At 41.8% G+C, this 22,151-nt stretch overlaps 3 protein-coding genes and 2 non-coding genes across 5 annotated transcripts; all 5 read right to left on the bottom strand.

Moving 5' to 3' along the window:
• Positions 1-8,591: 8,591 nt before the first annotated feature.
• rpl13a (ribosomal protein L13a) lies at positions 8,592-11,643 on the bottom strand. The gene is made up of 7 exons (XM_086127992.1): positions 11,562-11,643; positions 10,857-10,929; positions 10,596-10,661; positions 10,174-10,275; positions 9,265-9,350; positions 9,022-9,081; positions 8,592-8,844 (listed from the first exon to the last, which is right to left on the bottom strand). Exons 1-7 carry the CDS (start codon positions 11,580-11,582, stop codon positions 8,635-8,637), a joined length of 618 nt encoding a protein of 205 aa, XP_085984118.1. The 5' UTR covers positions 11,583-11,643; the 3' UTR covers positions 8,592-8,634.
• On the bottom strand, positions 10,343-10,422 carry LOC147196375 (small nucleolar RNA Z195/SNORD33/SNORD32 family). The gene has a single exon (XR_015102740.1). It is a non-coding gene; the product is annotated as a small nucleolar RNA Z195/SNORD33/SNORD32 family (small nucleolar RNA).
• Positions 10,733-10,813, bottom strand: LOC147196374 (small nucleolar RNA Z195/SNORD33/SNORD32 family). The gene has a single exon (XR_015102739.1). It is a non-coding gene; the product is annotated as a small nucleolar RNA Z195/SNORD33/SNORD32 family (small nucleolar RNA).
• Positions 11,644-12,136: 493 nt separating the features above from the next.
• On the bottom strand, positions 12,137-14,407 carry atp5if1b (ATP synthase inhibitory factor subunit 1b). Its single transcript, XM_086128160.1, has 3 exons — positions 14,243-14,407; positions 13,092-13,204; positions 12,137-12,530 (listed from the first exon to the last, which is right to left on the bottom strand). Exons 1-3 carry the CDS (start codon positions 14,309-14,311, stop codon positions 12,389-12,391), a joined length of 324 nt encoding a protein of 107 aa, XP_085984286.1. The 5' UTR covers positions 14,312-14,407; the 3' UTR covers positions 12,137-12,388.
• A 1,178-nt stretch (positions 14,408-15,585) lies between these two features.
• On the bottom strand, positions 15,586-21,646 carry zmpste24 (zinc metallopeptidase, STE24 homolog). The gene is made up of 9 exons (XM_086128041.1): positions 21,284-21,646; positions 20,305-20,451; positions 20,009-20,212; positions 19,397-19,549; positions 18,854-18,995; positions 18,611-18,786; positions 17,537-17,641; positions 17,305-17,448; positions 15,586-16,724 (listed from the first exon to the last, which is right to left on the bottom strand). Exons 1-9 carry the CDS (start codon positions 21,389-21,391, stop codon positions 16,500-16,502), a joined length of 1,404 nt encoding a protein of 467 aa, XP_085984167.1. The 5' UTR covers positions 21,392-21,646; the 3' UTR covers positions 15,586-16,499.
• Positions 21,647-22,151: the final 505 nt, after the last annotated feature.

Raw genomic sequence — 22,151 nt, 5'->3', positions numbered from 1 at the left:
TTTCTTGCATTTACTAATTTTACTAAATTGGCTTTTTTTGCACAAGTATGCATCTATTTTTATTCAAGTTTTAACCCGATAAGACATTTTCTTCACAGTAATGGAAACTTTATATTCCCCCTTTTTTTTTTACATAGTACAACTTTAAAGTATGAACTTTTCTCGGAAAAGTCTGTTTTAATTCTGGTCATATTCAACGTTTCGTACCAAAACTACGACTGTGAAAAAAAACTAAGCCTTACTATCTTTCCAAAGGCAGACTTTTTGATTTAGCTCCTGTGTTGGACCTCATGAGTTTTGTGCGGGGCAACCAGTGACTGGAAATGTAAGTTTGGGTTACTAGTGTGATACTCAATGAAAAGTTAAGTTTTGAAAAATTGATTAGCATTGCCCCAAAATGTACCTTTTGGCACACTGCTGCAGAAGAATAAGTTGCCTTAAAAAAAAAAAAAAATAAAAAAAAAAACTGCAGCATGAGATCCATTTTTGCTGAAACTTAAAGTCGCCTCCATGGCGACAGATATGAATAATGAAAGTATTGTGGCTCCCTCGGTACAGTGTGAAAGTACTTTGGCTACAAAAAGAGTCCTTTGCATGAGGTGGACAGTGTCACTGGGTTCACAGAGGAGGAGCACATATGCAAAAATAACTCTCGAGTGGCCAAAGGAACATGACTCTGTGATGGAGTGGATTTTGCCATGTGCTTATTGGAGAATTGATTCATGGAGCTAGCGGGTACATGGAAAAAGGCGAGGGTCCCCCGTGACTTAAACGCACCTGCACACACATACACGCAACAGCGGCCATATACAGACATCTTTTGTTCACTCGCACGTCAATCCATGACGACCAAGGTGACGCTTGAATATGATTGTAGACGACTGTGAATTCTGCGTCACAAGAGAGCAAATCAATAGCGGCTTGAGGGAGTGAGTGGATTTCATTACGGCTTATCGTGATCAATTCACAACTGCGGACGCACTCATTCACTCTTTCTTATCTTGTCGTATGGATGTCACGGAGCTACTCGTTATAAATCAGGGCAAGTCGTCTTGAAAACTAGCTTTCAAAGTTGTTTCTATTGCTTGCTAGTCAGTTTTGGAGCGTACGGAAAGTTTCTGCCCATAAAGTCCCTTCTGCACTTTTAATGCATTTGCACTGACAAAACCAGGTACAAGAGGGTCCTCAGTTTATGATGGCGCTTTGACAACGTAGCCCAAATTGAGTACACAATTTGCTATGCGCCATGCACAAACAGATGCAAAAGCAGTAGTTTTCCATTTTCGCTTGACAATTGAAAATCAGAAGCGGAAAAAGCGATTGGTTATTATTATTGTCTAATTAAACACACAATATATATATATATACACAGTATATATATATATATATATATATATATATATGTATATATAGATAGATAGATAGATATACTTTTTTTTAGATTGAATCTCAGATCAAATTTATTAGATTTTTTAAAAACATAAAAGGACCGAATTCGAAATATTGAATTATTCATCTTTACTGTACGTGACAAGGATGTTTATTAATGAGCGCTTGTCAAGATACATTATTTTGTTTGCTGCCACGGTCAGTCAGGATCGCGTTTATGAATCCCACTCGGGTTCAAAGCAGGCCACGCCCCGCAACAATATGATTGGCGGGTGCATCCAGGTAGGACATGTCCGACGAGATGCCGGCGAGAAGGGTGATATGTGTGGACCTGATAGCACACTACTAACGTTAATGTTAGCTTACCTTGTTGCCGTTTCTTAACTTTGAAGTAGCTGCAGTAGAGTCCACCCCAAGTTCTACTTTGCCGCATTGTGCCGTCAGTTAAAACTCTCCACATGCCGGGAAGTCGACACAAGAAAGGCTTTTCCGCTGTTTTGGAGGCGGGGTGACTCTTCTCTACACCATCCTGAGCACCTTTAACATAGAAAAGAGTTAGCTAAGTTTTCTAATTGTTCTTTTTAACTGCATCCAAACAACAAGATGGAAAAAACTGTGATGATTCAACTTGTAAAATACTACGCGTTATACTACCCAATATTCTGCGGACAAAAAACGATCAATTAAAATTGTATTAGACCTTTTAATTCCCCCACAGGGCGGCCCGGTAGTCCAGTGGTTAGCACATCGGCTTCACAGTGCAGAGGTACCGGGTTCAATTCCAGCTCCGGTCTCCCTGTGTGGAGTTTGCATGTTCTCCCCGGGCCTGCGTGGGTTTTCTCCGGGTGCTCCGGTTTCCTCCCACATTCCAAGAAAAACATGCATGGCAGGCTGATTGGACGCTCTAAATTGTCCCTAGGTGCGAGTGTGGGCGTGAATGGTTGTTCGTCTCTGTGTGCCCTGCGATTGGCTGGCAACTGATTCAGGGTGTCCCCGCCTACTGCCCGAAGACGGCTGGGATAGGCTCCAGCACCCCCCGCGACCCTAGTGAGGATCAAGCGGTTCGGAAAATGGATGGATGGATGGATGAATTCCCCCACACGGAGTCCAAATGATTCATCTTAACAGACACGTTGCTTGCAACGCATTGTATTTGAAAGTATTGACTTTGTGTCATTGGACTCTTGACAACGCGGTGATTTCCAACCCGCTTACACACAAATGAGAAAAGAGACCAAATGGTTGATGAAGATTAGTTTAGACTTTATTTGTGTAGAGGGGCTGGCATTGGGTTGAGAAAACCAGCATGCTCATACGTACATTGTTACTCTGTTGCCTCCTTGGCGCTATCTCATAGTTTTTACATGGTCTGAGATGATATTCCCCAGTGTGCATATTGAATCGAGAAGGCAACGGGTACGTGTTACAAATGCATCCCCAATGGCCGTGGAATGCTGACGCAAGGCCAATCTACTGCAAAAATAAAAAGAATCAGAAACAAAGGATAACCCGTTGTCGGTAGATCGTGTGGAATTGATCGTTGATTAATTGCTTGGTGAAGCAAGTGAGGCAAAATGGAGGAGTGCGCTACTCTGGGTGCGACCGGAGGCACTGTTAAATCAGTCTCACTGAGTTTGCTGTCGAAAGAGAAACCACATGATGTCAGCGATGGGTAGGATGAGATACATCCCCTGCAGACCAACTGGCACAACTCTTGCAGGCACTATTATTCTGTTCAGTACAATGCTGATGTTGAAATAAGAGTGGAACACAATTCAGAGTCTCCCGCCCATTTAGATAATTTATTCAGTACTTTTCCACATGTTCGAGCGAGCAAATTGGTAAAATGCTCGCCCCGATGACTTTTATCAGCTTGGCACCAGCAGATTTACTTATTTGTGTGTGTTTTTTTTAACCCTTTCAAGGACGGCGGTTACTACAGTGGACAGCTTATCATGTTATCAGGTTACAGGGTGCATGAAAGGGTTAAAAAATATTTTTCTTTATTTTTGGAGGGGGTGCTATATTGGAGGTTAATCAGAATTTTCACTGTATTTTCAATGCTTTCAATGAATCTTCAAGGTCCCACTGTATAGATTTAAAATGAAATATCACCACTAGGCAGTAGATGGCAGACTTACACTTTAACCTATACTGTCCTATTCTGCAAAGTGAGTTGGCCCAATATTTTTTTTTCCGGATTTGGAATGACATGCATAGCACTGCAAATTGGTCAAGGAAAAAAAAACAGTCATACCCAGATTTGAATTGGCATGTGCGGCCCGATGTTCGAGCGGTTAGCGCCTCGACCTCACAGTGCAGAGGTACCGGGTTTGATTCCAGCTCCGGCCTTCTTGTGTGGAGTTTGCATGTTCTCCCCATGCCTGCGTGGGTTTTCTCCGGGTACTCCGGTTTCCTCCCACATTCCAAAAATATGCACGGCAGGCTGATTGAACACTCCAAATTGTCCCGAGGTGTGAATGTGAGCGCGGATGGTTGTCCGTTTCTGTGTGCCCTGCAATTGGCTGGCAACCAGTTCAGGGTGTCCCCCGCCTACTGCCCGAAGACAGCTAGGATTGGCTCCAGCACGCCTCACGCCCCTTGTGAATTGGCATTTTTGTCATTCATCTGGTTAGGAAATGTGTGGTGCTACGTGGACTGCCAGTAGCCCATAAAATTGTGGCCCATTCCATCATTAAAGTTGCCCACCCCTGTCTTATGTGTATCGTCCAAACAAAATGGAGGTTGATCAGCAACCTGAAATAATTTTGTTTGACCTTCCACTGGACTTCATCCCTTCTCCAAGTTCGGTAATCATTCAGTGATGAAGGCTAAAAATAAAGTGGGATTGCTTAAGCCTGAGTCCGTATCTGTCTCATTACAGCTCATTTCACACAGGCAAAGCTGCATTTGAGAAACTACTAAATCAATATATAATGCAGTTTGCGCGACTCCAATTGATTCATTAGGGATGCATTTGTTCTGGGTGACCTCCATCAGACGGGGTAAATTGTGTGTACGGGTGTGTGTGTGTGTGTGTGTGTGTGTGTGTGTGTGTGTGTGTGTGTGTGTGTGTGTGTGTGTGTGTGAGAGAGTCTTGAGAGGTGGAGGGCTGCATCCAAAGCCCTTAATAGCCTCCGTGCTGAGCAGAGACGTGCGCACTGTGCAAGAAGACGAAATAATATAGTCGAACAGATGCCAGTTTAAAAAGCCCTGTTTATGCTGATGTGGAGTGAAATTGCATCAGGAAAGCCCGGGCGAACGCTCTTGTGAAAGCGCTAACTCCATGTGAGATGCATTAAAGTCTTCTGCCGGCGTTGCATTTGAATACCAACCCGGTTTATTTGCGCGAGGCCGCAGAAAGTGACAGCTGTTTGGCCTCAAACATCACACACAGGCGCATGCACGCAACCTCTGTTTTAGATTATAATACATGCGTCTGTGAGTGTGCTCGCACGAATCAATACGCCGCAACTGAGAGGAGCATTCCTGAAACTAGGCCCGCCCCTCACATCTCATTTTGATTACCCCACACGGTTACTGCTCTTTAACATATTGTGCAAAGTCAGGCTGCCCAATTAATGGAGCTGCAGGGCAACTTCTCAGAATAAAAAAAAACAATAAAAATCAATGGTGAGAGAGGAGAGTGGCAACGCGGATCTCTTTGCCCTTTTATAGGACAATGGCAAACATTTAATTTTCTCTCCTGATAAATTCTTTCGCCTTTCCCGGTCTCTTGGCCTTTTTTCAACAACTCCACCTTGCTGACAGTCTTTGTTGTGTGTGTGTGTGACGTCAGCCATAATATGGGAGTGAAATGGAGAGCGACCATTGTTTTTCTCTTGGCAAATTATAATTGTGATAAGGCACAGTCGCTGTTAGTGTAGTGGCACACTCGCCTGACCTGTGTGCGGGCTGTGTGGGATCGTTCCCCACTCACTGACAGTTTTTATGTGGGTATGAATGGTTGTTCGTCTCTATATGTGGCCTGCGACTGACTGGCGACCAGTTGAGGGTGTGGTCTGCCTTCCACCTGAAGTCACCTGGGATAGGCTACAGTACACCAACTCGACTCTGTTGAGGATAAGTGGTGTTGAAAATGCATGAATGGATGATAAGGCACACCCCCGAATACTGTATTGGTTTGCACATCTCACAGAATAAGACATTGACATTGTTGTCTGTACATTAAAACTTTTTGCAAACTTTATTACTGCGTGGTTGTTGTCGTTTAACCGCACACTTAAGTATATCATTTGGTAAATCAGAAATTACTGCATAGTTTTAACAGTTCTTCTTCAAACTTAAACTCTGTGAAATTAAATATATTTTGTTATTCATATATTCTCATTAATTCATAATTCATGTCTGCATGCAAATAGGTGACATTTTAGAGAGTTCACATTTGCCGGGCCTTGTTAGACTGTGTGGGTGTACCCAGATGAAGTTTTTCGGCAAATTACATTCCACTTTACAGATCCTATTGCGAGTTTTGCCTCGTCCATGAAGGCACGTGTGCTATCATTTTCAATCACTCAGTGCCTGAAGAACAATTTAAAGCGCAACAACCACCATATATGTGGAGTGAGTCCAATTACAATGTCGTCACAGCTGATGCTGGTGCGACAGCACGCAACGGCCGCGGCGGGTTGACTCTCAATCGTCACGTTGGCTTTCATCGTTGTCACGTTGTTTATCACGCCAGACTGGTTTTCTTGATGCCGTCCCTTGAGCAACAAGCGGCCGAGCGCTTGCTTTCTCAAGGGTGCGCTCTCAAGGACAAGTATGTCGTACGTATGAGTTGCTCTCTCCGTGGAGCTCCGACCAATTGTCTGGCGCTTGCGGAGTTGACCCACTTGACGGATTTTATATGTTCTTGTCTTGAAAAATGGAGAGTGAACCTCCGTGGGAATGAAGACTGTCATTCTAGATCAATTCAATGAACAAATAAAGGATAGGTGCGTGGTCCACTCCATCTCATGATTAAGATGCATCATAGTTAAAATGCAGCACATGCTTCGAATAATAGGCCTGACAGGCTTGATTATGTTCTCTTTGAAGAGACTATAGGTATCCTCCTCCTATAGCTTTTACGTCTTGGATCATTATTATTCCAGTCACTGATAGTGAAAATACAGCAGAGATGCGAGTCATTTCTCATTCCAAGAGAGAAAAATGCAAATGCTAGTTTCAGTATCAAGCCTTATGGTGTTTTAAGGACCATAACAAAAGAAGAGTGGATCATAAATATTACTCCGCCCCAGCATGATTAATATAGCAGAAATGTTGCTCACAAAACTAAAAAAAAGTCAAATTGTAAACAGTGATGAACAGACCCCTCCCCCCCTCCTTTTTTTATATACAGTATATAAATCACCAGATACTAAATTGTCCAAATCGATAGATAGGGTTCAGAGCAATACTGGCTGGACTTTAAAGTGTCGTAAAATCTCACTTTTGCCAGGGGTCAATCTACAGTTCAGAGGGCGGGACGAGGGTAATGCCTGAAATTTGTGAGAAGCCATGCAAGGTGTTGGGATGATTACAAAAGTCATTCAAAATAGAGTACAATTACCCAAATGAGTTGTTAAAATTCGCCACAATACGGTGAACCCCAGCCGAGTTGCAATTGACGACAGGCAGTATTCATTTTTCCGTTGAACCTAATTAACAATGCAGTATTCATGTACTTTAATGCTCTTTCTATAACGCCCAAGATGGCGCCCAAATGGTCTTCTCCTTCGAAGGCATAAGTTAGCGGAAGAGTAGATAATGTTGGCCACCGACTGATATTCGCCCAGTTTGACAGCAAACAGCAGCATAATGGACGATTCCAGCAAAGGGCCAACAGACAGGCATGCGAGGATCCTTGTGAATTGTGGGTACTAACCTTCTCTAGCAGATGCGGAAAAAGGTCCAGATCGTGACTGGCTAGTGCCAAACTCATGATGGATTCGTTTGTGAAACAGTGGAGCCTCAGTTTACAAAAGACCCTGTTCACAAACAAAATGGTCTTGGAAGAAAGTTTGCTTTAGTTCACACCTGGGTACCTGCTTTTGCCTATCAATTACTCCTCAGAATGGCTCCAGACAGACTTAAAACTTAGTCATAGTGGTATTAGGATGCCTAATCATATTCCAAATAAAAAAGAAGAAAATAAACATATTGCACATACTGTATAGAAATAGGGTCATGTGGCTCCAGTTCGACGTAAGACACGGAAGAAATGGGTTGAGCGCATGGGTAGACCGATTTTCTTTAAGTGATCGTGTCACCGAGCCTAAAAAAGTACTATAAATGCTGTACTTGCACTTCCAGTGGAATTTTTCAGATTTGAAGAATTTGTACTTATATTTTAGGGTAAAGTTGGTTTGAAATGACATCAGGTCTTGGACCCGAAACATGAATGCAGGTCACTGAACATTATTTGGCAACTTGCAGTTTTTTGGTATTGTTTTACCTTATACAGGCACATGGAACGTTACCTTAGTTTGTTTCTTGGGTAAGAAAGTCTAGTTTCCATTTTTTCCAGTCTTTAGTTTCCATCACAATTCCAAAATGTATACCCATTCTAAACATGTATGCATGGTCCTACCTTGACATGGAAGTGACGTAAACGTGCTTTATTTCCAAACTCTCTGAAATACAAATGTTTTCTCATATCTTATATTCTTGTCAGCATGAAATGCTCGAGTTGCGATTCGTTGGTTGTGCTTTCGTCTGAGTGAAAATCTTGAGCACCTGTGGTCGAAAAACTAAACCCACGACTGACGGGCGCCCCCTCCGTAAGGCAAAGGTACTGCCTGACGCTTAAACGACGAAGCCTTTTTCCAACTCAAGAAATTGAGCTTGCCAAATAGCAAAGTGGCAGCGACTGTTTTGTCTAAGTATTTGGGGCCCACGGTGTTTTAAATACACACGCTACTTGAAGCTCCAAATGACGTGCTGAATTTACACAAAATTTTATGGTTAGAGGTATACTGTTTTCAACTTTGGCAAACTTATTGCAACACTGCCCTCTAGCGGAGAATAAATTGGACCTGCAGACGGGATGTGTGGATGATACCAACGCGTTTATTGCAGGTTAAGTTCTTTAAACTTTCATAGGGGTGACACAATTTCAATTGTCACCTGAAAGTAAATTACCACCAACCACAACCATGTGTAAGTGACTCATCTTTCTCGTGATTGACGAACAAAACTTTATTATAAAGGTTTTATTTGTTTATTGGCCAGTAAATACACTCAGACAAGAACTCCGTATTGTTTGAGAACGTCTGTGTACTTGGCAATTTTGCTCTCAACGTTCTTCATGGCCACTTTGGTCAGCCTGATGGTGGCCTTTTTCTTGTTGTAGCGCATCTTGCCCTTCTCTTTCCTCTTCTCCTCCAGGGTGGCTGTGATGGCCTGGTACTTCCAGCCAACCTCGTGAGCCAAACGTCCCAAGAGGGCAAACTGCACATGACATGGGTAGAGTTAAACATTGCAACTAATGTGCAGGAAGCCAACGCGTTGCCGGTTCAACTCAGAAGTCAGATCCGTAAAGTGGGTTATCATCAATGCGTTATCAGATTTCTGATCATCACTGTTGAGACGCTGGGTCATTGAATCGAAGGACTCGGCGCAACTCACCTTACGAGTGGGCTTCAGGCGCACAATCTTAAGAGCGGCTGGGACCACCATGCGCTTCCTCTGAATTGGGACAGGGGAGTCAAAAATCAGACACCAAAGAATACCGGGGGGCCAAACGTTTTGAGGGTGGCATGTCTCAGATTGTGTTTTCATTTCAAACCTCAGTCAAACAAGGTAAGGTAAGGTATGGTAAAAAGCATCATTGACAATACAAAGTAAGGCCACAATGTGCGGAGACGTCACCTTGTCATAGGGCGGGGGGATGCCGTCAAACACCTTCAGCCTTTCCAGAGCAGCCTGCCCTCTCTTGGTTTTGTGGGGCAGCATGCCTAGTTGGCACACAATTGTTTCACTTTAATACAACTCAAGATAAAAACAGAGCAGCAGCATTGTCTCTCCAAGCACATCTTTACTCCAACTCAACTCAGAAGTCAGATCCGATTCAAGTTTCTCATCAATAAATGATCAGAATCTTATTAAAAAGCGCTCATCACTGCAGTTTAGGGGCGAAATGTGCTCTGCTTTGACACAAAGCAGACCTTGCACAGTGGAAATTCCCGTTTTGACCAATAAAATTTGGGGGCAGAATTGTTGCATTGATTATTTTTTCACACTCAAAATGCCCCCATAAACCGCCCCCTCATTAAGCCAACATCAACTCTCCCAAATGTGAAAAGAGGATAACTATGAAAATTACTTCTCCGTGCTCGTCATTATGCTTTCTGCTACCTGCTATTTAAATTTGAATCGGCTTGGTAATATTTAAAATTCGGGGTTTTAAATGAATTACATGAATGACACTAAAATTGTGAAATTTCAAATTTTACTACCTTACTGATGTTTTGTGTTTTTACTAACATAAGATAACCTTTATTTGTCCCACACTGGGGAAACTTGCAGTCTACAGCAGCAAAATCGGGAGTGGGGGGGGGGCACAAAGTGGTTCATTGGACAAAAAAAAAAAAAAACATCTCCCTTGGTTTGAACAACTGACTCTTTGAAGGCACGTTTGCCAAGAAAGCAGTCCAGCTCCAAATTGTAACACTTTGGGGGTTTTCTACTTTAGATTTTCCACTGTACATTGTATCACGTTAGGAGTAGGTACACATTAAGTGGGTTTTGGTATTCATTCTGCGCTTGCTTCAGTCTCACCTCTGACCGTCCTCCAGAAGATCCTGCTGGGGGCTCTGAAGTGGTACGGTCCACGAGAAGGATTGGTGTTCATCCTCTTGCGCAAGAAAGCCAGGTACTTCACTGCAATATCAAACAGTCTATAAGAGCGTATTCAAGACATTGCGGGACACCATTTAAGTGGAATGTGTGCGCCTCAGATTGTAGTGCATGAAGTATTTCCATAGTCTTTCAAAACTCAAATTTGATTTTCAAGACATCATTGGCGCATCTAAAGATTCTGAACTCGGGCTGTTTTGCCTCATTGTACATTCTGAAATGTTTATTGGAGCATATAAAGCACACAGTTATCTCTTGTTGCCATTCAAATTTGACTTACAACATCATAGTCAAAACACAAAGACAGGCTTTAAAGGACTGATTTTTTAAAATGAACTACTTACATTTGTTACGGTAGAAATTGCCAGAGATGTTGATGCCTTCACACCGGACCACGACAACTTTGTGTCCTTTAAAATGGAAAATAAAGACCTATGAAATACCCCTTCCAAAGAGCTATAAAGCTTGTATCTGGCAACGTTTCGCCTCAGATGGTAGTGCATGTTAGTTTTTTCATGGTCGTTAAACTCAACCAAGGGTGACAGTAATCATCACAGACGATAAGTCAACATAAATTAAGTGATACTGATTACCAAGAAACATACCCAGCAAGGTCTGCTTGGCAACGATGGCAGCAAGCCGACCAAGCAGATGACCCCTGCCATCTAGTAGCAGAACCTGCAAAATTGAATTTTGGGGGGCTGGTTAGACCACAAGAAGTCAAAAGAAAAGATTTAAACTAGACCACGGGGGGGGAAACAGCTAATTGATGACGGAAAGGTCACGAGCAACCACCATTTGCGTGAGAGTAAGTACGACAACGTGAGATATGACAATTCTATGAAGCCGTGACAACATTTGAAGCGCATTTTTAATACTTTCTCAAATGAGCACATGGTTGCATTGCCGGTTTAGCGTCCGATCAACCATGCCAACAAAATTATCTAGCAGCCGCTTTAGTCGATGCATTCTTCTAAAAATTGTAAGTTACGTATGTGAATATCGTTAACAGACTTTCCAATCATTTTTGATTTTGACAGGTACCCAGTCACAAACAGAGACTTCAGCTTCAATGCAAGCAAGCTAGCAGCTAACAGCGTTAGCTAGTAGAGCTGCCATCATGGAAGACATGTCGACTGAGATGCAAGCCGACAGAGAAAAGCATTTGACAGCATTTTTAAACAAAATTGAACCCGTTTTCACCGTGGAATATAGTAAACTTTTCGACTGCATATTAACGAATACACAAGGCAAAAACTACTGCAGAAACACATTTAAAATAAGAACATCGCCCTACGGGTGTAGCGTACCTTATTGAAGCGGTCCGCCATGACGTGCGAAAAGAGAGAAACACGGGGTCGCTCGTGGTAAAAGACACGGGCAAGCGGAAGTGACGTTACCGCCGGGCGTTCTCGTTGGATTGTATCGAAAATGTTCTAGCGCTACCTGTGGACAAATGCAAAACGGACATCGTGTCGTACAGTACATACAGTACATGTGACAAAGTTTAGCCAATCCAATATACATAAGTTTTATTTATAATTTTTCATGTATAATAATTCAATTAACCAATTGAGACAAATAAAAAAAGATGACATTTAATTGTCGGATTTCAGGGGAAAATAACAGCGAAATGCATGCATTCATTACATAACTGTACTAAAGTACACTATAAAGGTAATAATGGCATTCCCTCATTAGACTCTAAAGGTAACAGAAAATGAGATGTGTATTTCAAATTATGTCTTTAAAAATGATGGAAATTATTTTAAAGTTTTTAAATTTTCATAGATGTCACTTAGAGAAGCATAATACTGTATGAATGTGTAATGTAGAATGAATGAGTAATTAAAATATTAAAACAGATAGAGCTCCTTCTTAGAAATGTATGTCACACAAGGTCATGTTTATTTGCTGTTTGAAACATACAACAGTTGCATGCAAACAACATTCATTTTGTGAACTGTTTCAAGTGCTTTAAAAAACAATTGACCACACAATCATGTCTTGCCGGTAATGCAATTCTACTCCGAGATGGTGAGTGGCAGAAGAACACAAAGGGAGAATATATATATTTTTTGCAGATGCAATAAAGCCTTGTATCTTATTAAAGATGTCTGGCGGAAGCTCGTTTTGGTTAGTCGTCATGCTTCAGCTTCCTGATCTTCCCCTTGTGACGGTCAATCTCCCGCTGCAGACGCTCAATCTCTTTTTTGTGGTGGTCGATTTCCTCCTGGTGGTGTTGCTTCAGTGCTGCCAGCTGCTCCTGCTCCTTGCGCCTTGTGTGCAGATAGAACACAATATCAACTTTTCTGCACTGAAACGAATTGAAATGCCAGTACTCTGACTGGATCTTCACTGTTAAACGACCAAAAAAAAAAAACTATTTTATCAAATGTATATTTTTGTAATTATTCAACCAGATTAATTGGTTATTGGAATTTTATTCTGACTCAAAAAATCCATATCGTCTTAGTATGGTAATTACTGTATGGAGAACACAAAAATCACAACAACTGTAGTATTGCATGTGTGCATTTAACAGGCATGGCCAAGTAAGTGACATCAGGAACTGAAGTCAAGTTGGCCCAAGTTGGACGGTTTGTCTGCAACTCCATTTGACTCTTAGCACCGGTCACTAAATTACTTAAAGTAAATTGCCGGCCCACATGCAAGGCCATAAGAGTACCTTAATCATTCAACATTTTTTATCCTCCACTTTACTCAAGAGGCTGCATAGCTCAAGCACTCTCACAGCTGAAATTTTGTCTCAAAACATTGGGCCAAGCGATGGCGTTAAAGTCCAGTAAGGTCCCTAGTGAAGGAGGGAAAACACCTACTTGAAGTACAGTTCCTCCTCGGCCGCTTGTTTCTTTCCCATGGCTCCACCGGCCTCTCTGATGGAGCCGCCTGCTCCGCCACCTTTTCCTGCACCTTTACCTAGCTCGCCCAGCTGCAATGGTGAAAGCCAACCCAGTGAAAAAATGTTGAATAGCGAGTAAGTGACATTTTTATGGTTAATTTCTGTCAAGATGAAGACAGCACCTATACTGCAAAATAATGGACTTAAATAAAATAAGTAAATGAGGAATGTTATTTAATTTCAACAAAATTATCTGTCACTATAACAGGGGTAATTTTACTTGGCAAGTTTTTCAAACTAATAAACATACTGGAGTTAGTCCTTAAAAAAACTTTTTTTTAAATAAAAAATAAATACTACCTACACCTGAGGACAATAATTCTTATTTTGAGCTAAATTTACTCATAACAGAAAATACAATTTGAATACATTATGAATATAAATAGCAGTATAGAAAACGGATGAGTGGCTTTCATCTATCTATGCTGTCAACGTGTAATGACAGGCTGAACAATTCAATGCCCTTCCACTAGGTGACAGAAAGTACAATTTGACTCTCCACCAGTTGAAATTATACAACAGAATAACAACTTTCAATAGGCCCAGATTTCACACCGAGTAGATGCATTTGTGACTAAATCAAGACGAGATCATCATGATTTCAGTATACAGTGCTGTATAATTATTCTTTTTGTGACATATTAGTTTGCCAGTATGCTAGAGGTTTCTCAGATGTAAAATGTATGCCGTGGCTCAAAAAGGTTGGGAAACATTATTGTAGAGGTCAAGACTTCCTGTGTCTCAAATGTGGAAAATGTAGGCATTCTCTAATGTAACAGATGGTGTTAAATTTACCCTGTCATTAATAATGACAAAGACACATATTTACATGCCAATTCGAATGTTAAACCGATGCAACGCATTTAAAAGCGACCCATATAACGCTTATTCACCTTATTTTTAGCCTATATTCATGCAAATAACACCTGGTGATCAAGCTGTCATACAGGGCTAGGCAAACTATGGAGCTAATGTTTACGCATTTGAAATCACTCCAAACAAAATGGCATTATAGCTCCAGAAAGCGGTGTTTTGTTGAGGAGCTCGGTCCGAAGGACCTAGTTTTACCTGGTCGGATGCCATTCTCTGCTGTAAAGCGAACAACCCACGGATGTTGGGCCTCAAGAACCTCGCCATGCTAGCTAATGTGAGTGGCGAATGACAATGACAGTCGAAACGCTTCCTCAGTGTTTGCCCTTGTCTGTAAATACATACAGCCAGAGGACGGCGCCATTGGTACCCAGACAGAGGGGTCGATTTCACGTGAGAAATTATTTTCCGGAAGACGTAGCAAATATTAGTCAGGTTATTTCAGTTGGAAACGAAGTAGATCAAAATTGATACTCCGTTGGTGGATGCTTTTTAATTTGCGCGTGTGATATGTTAATTCACCACAATATCGGGCCCCATTTTGCCCAATGGAACGTCTCAAAATAAAAAGCGTGAACCTGCGCGTGCACGTACAATTCGACCTGAAGTTAAGGTCAACTGTTGTTTACCGATTTTTTTCCTAATTGCATAACCTGATCCAGTAAAAATTTAAAAACGGTGTGCAAAACATGTCAAATGTATTATTTATAATTAATGTAAAACATATATTTCGCAGAATTTCTAGGTGTGGCTGAGACTGAGTGGTCGGGCTTGTTGGCCTCAGTATTGCACCTCTGCTTTTTACTGATCATGTGGTACTGTACTGCAACCTCCAACTTTTTGGAGCAGTTCACAGCTGAGTGTGAAGCGGTTGGGGATGAAAATCCGCATCACCAAATCTGAGACCATTATCCTCAGTCGGAAAATTGTGGAGTGCCCTCTCCGTGGTGGAGGAGGAGTTCAGACGAAAGGCGAAGCTCTCAATTTACCCGTCGATCAATATTGCTACCTTCACCAGTGGTCATGAGCTGTGGGTCGTGACTGCGGAAGATGGATGGACACATGAATACGAGTTGTCAAGCTGCATTACTATTTATAATACGGAAATAAACAAAGGAGTGAGTAAAATACAGTCAACCATAAAATATGTCAAATTGTGCATTTTTGCAAGTATTCCGTATCTGATTATTTACAATAATCATGTGACTCACCCATTTTTTGAGTGAATAACACATATGTACTGTATTTGTTGCGAAATTTTTGCATTTTTTCCTAAAATGAGTTAGTTACAATCCAGTATATTGATTAATTTGTATTTATCTCATTCAATATATGATATATAATGTAACTGCTTGGTGAACCAGACAAATAACAAATCAGGCCATACTTTGTCCACCCTTGTACTATATAATTAAGGCTATTAAGTTGAATGTTTAAATATTTGAATTTAATTATTTTATAGTTTTTGTTGTACTCATTATCATCCATTATTAAATATAAATGTATCCTAATGGTTTTCAGTGAATTAAATAAGAAGTATACATGGTTTGGAATAGTTTTATTGAGCAAAGTGATGGTCTTGAAACCTGTCTTAAGAAGCCTCACAGACCCTCCCCCCAGTAATGTCCCTTATAAACATATCGCCTGGCAACTCTGGGTTCATTTAAGACCTCCGAAATTAAGAAAACATAACATTCAATTTAAACCTCAAAACCACATTCATGTTTTTTTTCTTTTCCACAAATCAACACACGAATGCACGGTAACACATTGTACATTGGACCCCAGTTAGCAAACAGTTCCCTTCTCCAAAGAAAATTCTAAATCACAATTCAAATTCAGATGCAAATAAAAATGTCAGCACTGCTGTGTCTCTAACAGGGTCAAGTATCAGAAGAAAGACAATTAGGAGGCACATTAAGAAAACATACACAATGGCCCAATTTTTTTTAAAAACTGGGAACTTAAGTATTACTAATAGTCTTGATTTGGTTCGAGAATGACTGGCAACAGAAGCGAGGACTTAAATATTGTGACCTGGGTGTCTGTGAAGCTGTCACATGTCCTTCGCCATGTCTAGCTTTTATGTTAATTGGCTAATAAACTACGCATAACCCACTCAGGGATGACGCCTGAGCCATAGTACACAGCGCACAAATCCTTTCTCCTGATCCAATCTGCCAAACATGAGTTGTACAGTGACAAAATTCAATTTAACACACATTGCCCACGCGTACTTTCAGTGTGCTTACTGTCGACGCCTCTGTGCCATTCAAGTTATTTTGGCTGCCTTGTGCTGATGTTTTACAATTTAAAACACACGCAAAAGTAAATCATTAAATTCATTTACTAAAACAGGATAAAATAAGATTAGGGGGAGGTGTCACAGGGCCAGTAGGGGTCTCCGGAGGCCCTTGGGAGGAGGCAGTGCTCGCCGCTCCCCATTCCAGCCCCGTCAGTCTTGCTTGACGTTACCCAGCGCTCTGAGGCGCTCCAGCAGGGGCGGGTGCGAGTAGTGCCACATGGAGTAGAGCCAGTCGGCCACAGGGAAGCCCAAGTTGTCCTTGTTCAGCTTGATGAGGGATGAGTGTAGCTCAGAGGCTTTGCCCATGTTGCGCGCAAAAGCGTCGGCCTGGAACTCAAACCTGCGGCTCAGGACCGTCAGGCAGAAGGACAGAAGCTGCAAAGATGAAGAATAAACATGGAAATTACAGCGTTCACTCCCTGTTTCATCATTGTCACCCCCGCGATATTGCCGTTCTAAACAAATGTTTTTTCATGGCATTTTAAAGCACACAAACAAATGTTAATCTAGAGCTGTGCGCCTTTTGTTGACCACTGTACATTTTGTGTAGGGATGAGCCGAGATTAGATTCTGACGGAATGATAACCGTGAGCAAAAATATTGTGGCATCAAAGTCTCAAAATTAGCACTGGCCTCTAACTTCAAAGAGTTGGCTGGTTTACGCAACTCTGCCAGCAGCCAATCATATTAAGCCCTACATAGAAGTCCCCTCAAAAAAAAAACAACAACAACAAAAAACACGGTAAACCGTAAAACCGGTAAACGGCCCATTCCTAGGTGTGTACTAAGTTTAAATGTGTTTTAAGCATGTGGGAAAGGTAAAATTAAAAATCTAAAATGTCTGATCACAATCATTGCAGATGGGTTTTTAACGTACACCCCACGACAAGGGTTCACTGTCAGTGAGTTTACTGGGAGGAACTGCAAAATGAAATAAGGATTTCTTGATGGTCACCTCGTTATAAGGGGAAAAGATGAACTGGAAGATAATCATCAAGCCAATGAGAGTGGGCTGGCTGTCGTTGAAGCCAAATGCCACAAATAATTCCTTACGTCCAATGAGGGCAGCAAACAGAGAGAAACACAGGAAGGAATTCATCTGAAGGAGAAAGCGAGACAGCGGATGTTAACGCCATGTTTTACACACGCCAATCAAAAAAAAAAAGAAAAATAAGTGAAATAATCACCTGACTGATGACAATGTTTTTGACAGTATGACCGAGCTTCCAGTGACCCAGCTCGTGACCCAAAACGGCAAGGATCTCTTGGTTGTTGCATCCTTGTTTCTTGTGCTGTAAGAATGTCCGACAGTTAGTGCATGAAAACTGAAAATATTGCCGTAAAACACAAAATCGAATTTATTCGATCCATTTTGAATGTCAGGCGGCTGTGAGGGGGCGTTGACACATTTCATGTGTGAATATGTCGATTTCATACTGTTGGGGGAGAAAAAAAATAGAGAGGAAAAAATGTTGCAAAACAAACCACATCACATGACTCTTATTGGCTGCAAGAATGTAAACGGGAAGCTGGTTTGCTGCACAGGTAAGCGAGTAAAAAATTGGAAAGAAAGCAAAATTTGGCTTTTGTTTACACTTTTAACACAGGGGCTGGTTATTTGGAGTGTCGTGGTGTAATAAAAAAATGTCCATCCAGAACAAAGTTGTTTTGGCACCTTTCCAGGAAAACTGCCGGTTTGGTTCCCAATGGAGAGCTCACAATCACACAATCACCATTTTGCATCACAATTTCTTTTTTTTTTTTTTTTAATGCCTCAGCGCTGACTCCAGTTTGTTTAGAATATTCTCAAACAGCCAGTGAGGAAACAATGCACCATCCAAAAATCAAATAAAACCTCAAATAGACCACTTCGAAAACCAAAATGATCAAAATATACAGAGTGTTCCCATAAAATTAATTTTAATTTCATTTTAACATGAAAATCGGTCTCAAATTATGTTAAATTTAAACACTGTGTGAAATAGTTTTTTTTTTCGTTTTTGTTTTGTTTTGTTTTTACTTCTTGTTCAGAGTGAAGATTGACGATGAAAAAGGCACTGTGTGTGCAAGAGTGTTCCTATGACATGTAGTTACTCATCTAATAAAAAAAATTAAGAATATTTCAAATGCCGGCTCAATTTTTTGGAACACCCTGAGATGGCCGCTAATATTAAAAGGAATCTCCACCCTCAGTCGAAAAGATGCCAGGGTGAAAGCACCCAAATTCTCCATTCTAACAACAACGTTTAAGGCGTCGTAACCTTTGGCTTGGCTTTGGATTCGGTGTGAACCTCGACATTTTCTGGTTGCTCGGGCTTTGCCTCGTCTCCCTTGTTGAGGGGGGAATAGTCCTCTAGCAGTGTGTCAAACAGCACGATACGTTTGTTCTTGAAGAAGCCGTAGAAGTATGCGTTGCTGTGCGAAGACCGTTTGGAACCTGGAATCACGGGCAACATTTGAAAACTGCACACAAACACCTCACGGTTCTGTTGTCAATCGCATACCTTCGACGACGTAAACCTTTGTGAGAGGGAAACTGATACTGTTGGCCATGGCCTCGATCTCCGTCTTCAGCTCCCCGTCCGGCAAAGGCGTGAATTTGTCAAACAGAGGAGCGATGTAATCGGCGTAGATGGTCACAAGGACCTGAGAACAGAAAGACAGCAGCAAGTTTACTAGACAACAAACGATCGCCAATAACAGAGGCTTGCTTGAATATGCATGCCAGGAGAGCAGTTGGAAATATTTTAAATTTTGCAAACGGTGCAGAATGAACTAGCTCCAGAGTAGTACGCAGCAGAAGTAGGCCCACTCAGCTACCGTTGTCTTGACGGTTTTATATTTGGTGGCCTAGAGACGTTTCTCATACAAATATTCATTGTAATCACTTGGCTGCCGCGTTAGCGGAGGGAAACAACACACTCGCTTTTACCTCGCCATTGTAGGAACGGAATTCAATCGTAAACCAAGGCCCCTGTTTATGTCTTCCATTTATAGCAAAGGCCCCAACGGTGTCATCATGTTCTAAAAGTCCACTGCGTACTCACCAGAGAAACAGCCAGGGTGAAGAGCCAAGCGTAGATGAAGAAGTAATCGCCTCCAATCTTGATGATGTAGAGGAGCAGCGAGGTGACAGGCAGCAGGATACACTGAGTCACGGCAAATTTCTTCACGGTGTCTTTGATGAAGAACCCCAGTGTCTATTGAGAAAATGTCAAACAACCATCAAGGTGTCCGAGTTGGAATTTGACCAACTATTTGAGGAAAAGCCAGAAAAAAAATGTTCTTTTTGATCCACTCAGATCCATCACTAGAGATGCAAGCATACTTCAAACGACCTTAGTGCAGTGAGCACCAAATCTATGCATGTACATGTTTTTTTTCCAACCGCACATATCAAAAGAAGGCGCAGTCGCCACAAGCGATAAGAGAAGAAGAACATCAAAATTTCTGCTCATCTCGGATACATAGGGGTCACCCCAACAATGTTGGACCATGTAGTGCACGCTATATGAAACTTATTTTCAGGCAGGGCGCGTGCAACTGCAATAACCTTATCCCTGCAAAGCTTTGTGCCAGAGATTTTACTTCTACCTTTTTTTTCCCCTGAATCAAAAAAAAAAAGGGTTTCCTATTCTCTTTCGGAGAAGGAAGACTACCTGCTGGTTGAAGCCGTGCTTTTCTTCAATGACAAATGTGTTGTACAAACTCCAGGGAAGGCCAGTTAAAGCACTGAACAGGGTGGCGAGAGACAGAAACACAAGAGACTGCGTGATCTCATACTCCTGGCCGAATCCTAAGCGTTTCGTCCCTGCGCCGGCGATTTCCCACAGAAAAGGAATCCCCCCCAGGACCAGGATCAGCTTTAATAGGAAGAGCGTACATAGGGCACAAATCAATCAAGTACCACGCCATGGATTACATTAATAATGACCATTTCTTGTGAGCATCTTACCGTTCCTTCTGTCTCTGAATAGAGACCAGACCAAAAACTGAAGTTGCTTTTATCCAGCTGATAACGTCGGGACTTCTCGAATGTTTCAGAATCTATTATCTTTCCAAGCTCTTGTGGAACACGTGTTGTTGACCTGTATATCCTTCGCTGCACGGATGACAGAGAGAGGCTCAAATGGTAATAGTATCAGAGCATTATTCATACTACATCGATATTTCCATTGAAAAACACTTTGCTAAACAATTTAATGAAATCTCAACATCAATATGGCGACCACAAAAATACAACCACCCATCCTTTATCTCCAGCATGTCCTTTCATTAGTCTTGCTTCAAGTCTTCTCATGCACAGAACAAAACAAATACCACCAGATCTCCTTGTTGATGTGCTGGCTGATCATCAGGCCCACGTAGTACATGAAGTTTGAAAATATATATATATATATATATATATATATATATATATATGTATGGAGAGAAGCTCCGGCCTCCCTGTGTGGAGTTTGCATGTTCTCCCCGGGCCTGCGTGGGTTTTCTCCGGGTACTCCGGTTTCCTCCCACATTCCAAAAACATGCATGGCAGGCTGATTGATCACTCTAAATTGTCCCGAGGTGTGAGTGAGGGTGTGCATGGTTGTTCGTCTCTGTGTGCCCTGCGATTGGCTGGCTACCAATTCGGGGTGTCGCCCGCCTACTGCCCGAAGGCAGCTGGGATAGGCTCCAGCACCCCCGCGACCCTAGTGAGGATGAAGCGGTTCGGAAGATGAATGAATGAATGTATGGAGAGAGAGAGAGAGAGCTTTCTTTTGACATACTCTACCTCGCATCACTGTCACTGTTAACATCGGTTTACAGTACTTCCCACTTGTCACCAATTGTGCAATTACTGCAGCATCGACTACATTTTCTGAGCAACCTATATCTGCTTTTAAAAATGCGACCATTAAATCTTTCTATTTCATGAATAAGTAGCAACTTACCTGTCTATGTGCAAGATATGCCTCCCATAGATACACTGTCCACGAAAAGCCCAAAACAGCATAAAATATCTGCTTCTCCACGGGCAGCTCACTTGTGAAGTCGAGCATATTTCCTCAATTTTTTTCTCAGAAATGATGGAACCGCTTCACTAGCTAAACAGGCTAACAGCAACGTTATTATCCGTCAACCTGGTTCGCTGCTAACACACAAATTTTACACAAAACCGGACGTACTAGTCTATTCAATGGACAGCTTTTACAAACGTCAAATCGACCCAAAAGTGAAGAAAACGTTCACCGAGAGTTGGTTTTAAACCACCATCGTGACTAAAGACACTTCAATACATGAGAGCTGAGTCAGTTCAACAGCATAAAAGATCCGGAAAGGAACCGCTCCTGTAACATAATTCCGCATCCGGTTTACTGAACCGAGCACCAAAAAAACTTCTTTGCCGACCAACATTCTGCCATTTTCACCTAATCGAACAAAGTTACAAAGATGGTTTGAGAAGGACCTGCCATTATGTTTTTAATCGCTTTTAGTAGTACTATCAGGATGGTGATCATGTAAGATGGTCGAAAGAGCGCCACCAGGATCGTCATTGTCTAAGATGGATCCAATGCTTTGGTCGACATTTTCATGAAAATCATTGCCTTGCCAGATCCCTCGAATTAAAGTCACAGAGGTAGTTCCAAAAGGGCCTCTTATCTATAAAAATCTAGTAATGGCATACAGTATGGCTATTATCCGTTTCACCGATTATTTTTCATTCTTGGAATGACAACTTCAGCACTCTGTATACCTTTTAAGTATGGTCACAATACTCCCAAGGATGTGATTAGTGCACAAGATAGGATATCAAATTGT

The sequence above is a fragment of the Hippocampus guttulatus genome, chromosome 13, assembly GCF_054856545.1.
Source record: "Hippocampus guttulatus isolate MCC_2025c chromosome 13, RoL_Hgut_1.0, whole genome shotgun sequence".
In the NCBI taxonomy this organism is placed as follows: domain Eukaryota; kingdom Metazoa; phylum Chordata; class Actinopteri; order Syngnathiformes; family Syngnathidae; genus Hippocampus; species Hippocampus guttulatus.
This window is presented reverse-complemented; position numbering and strand designations above follow the sequence as displayed.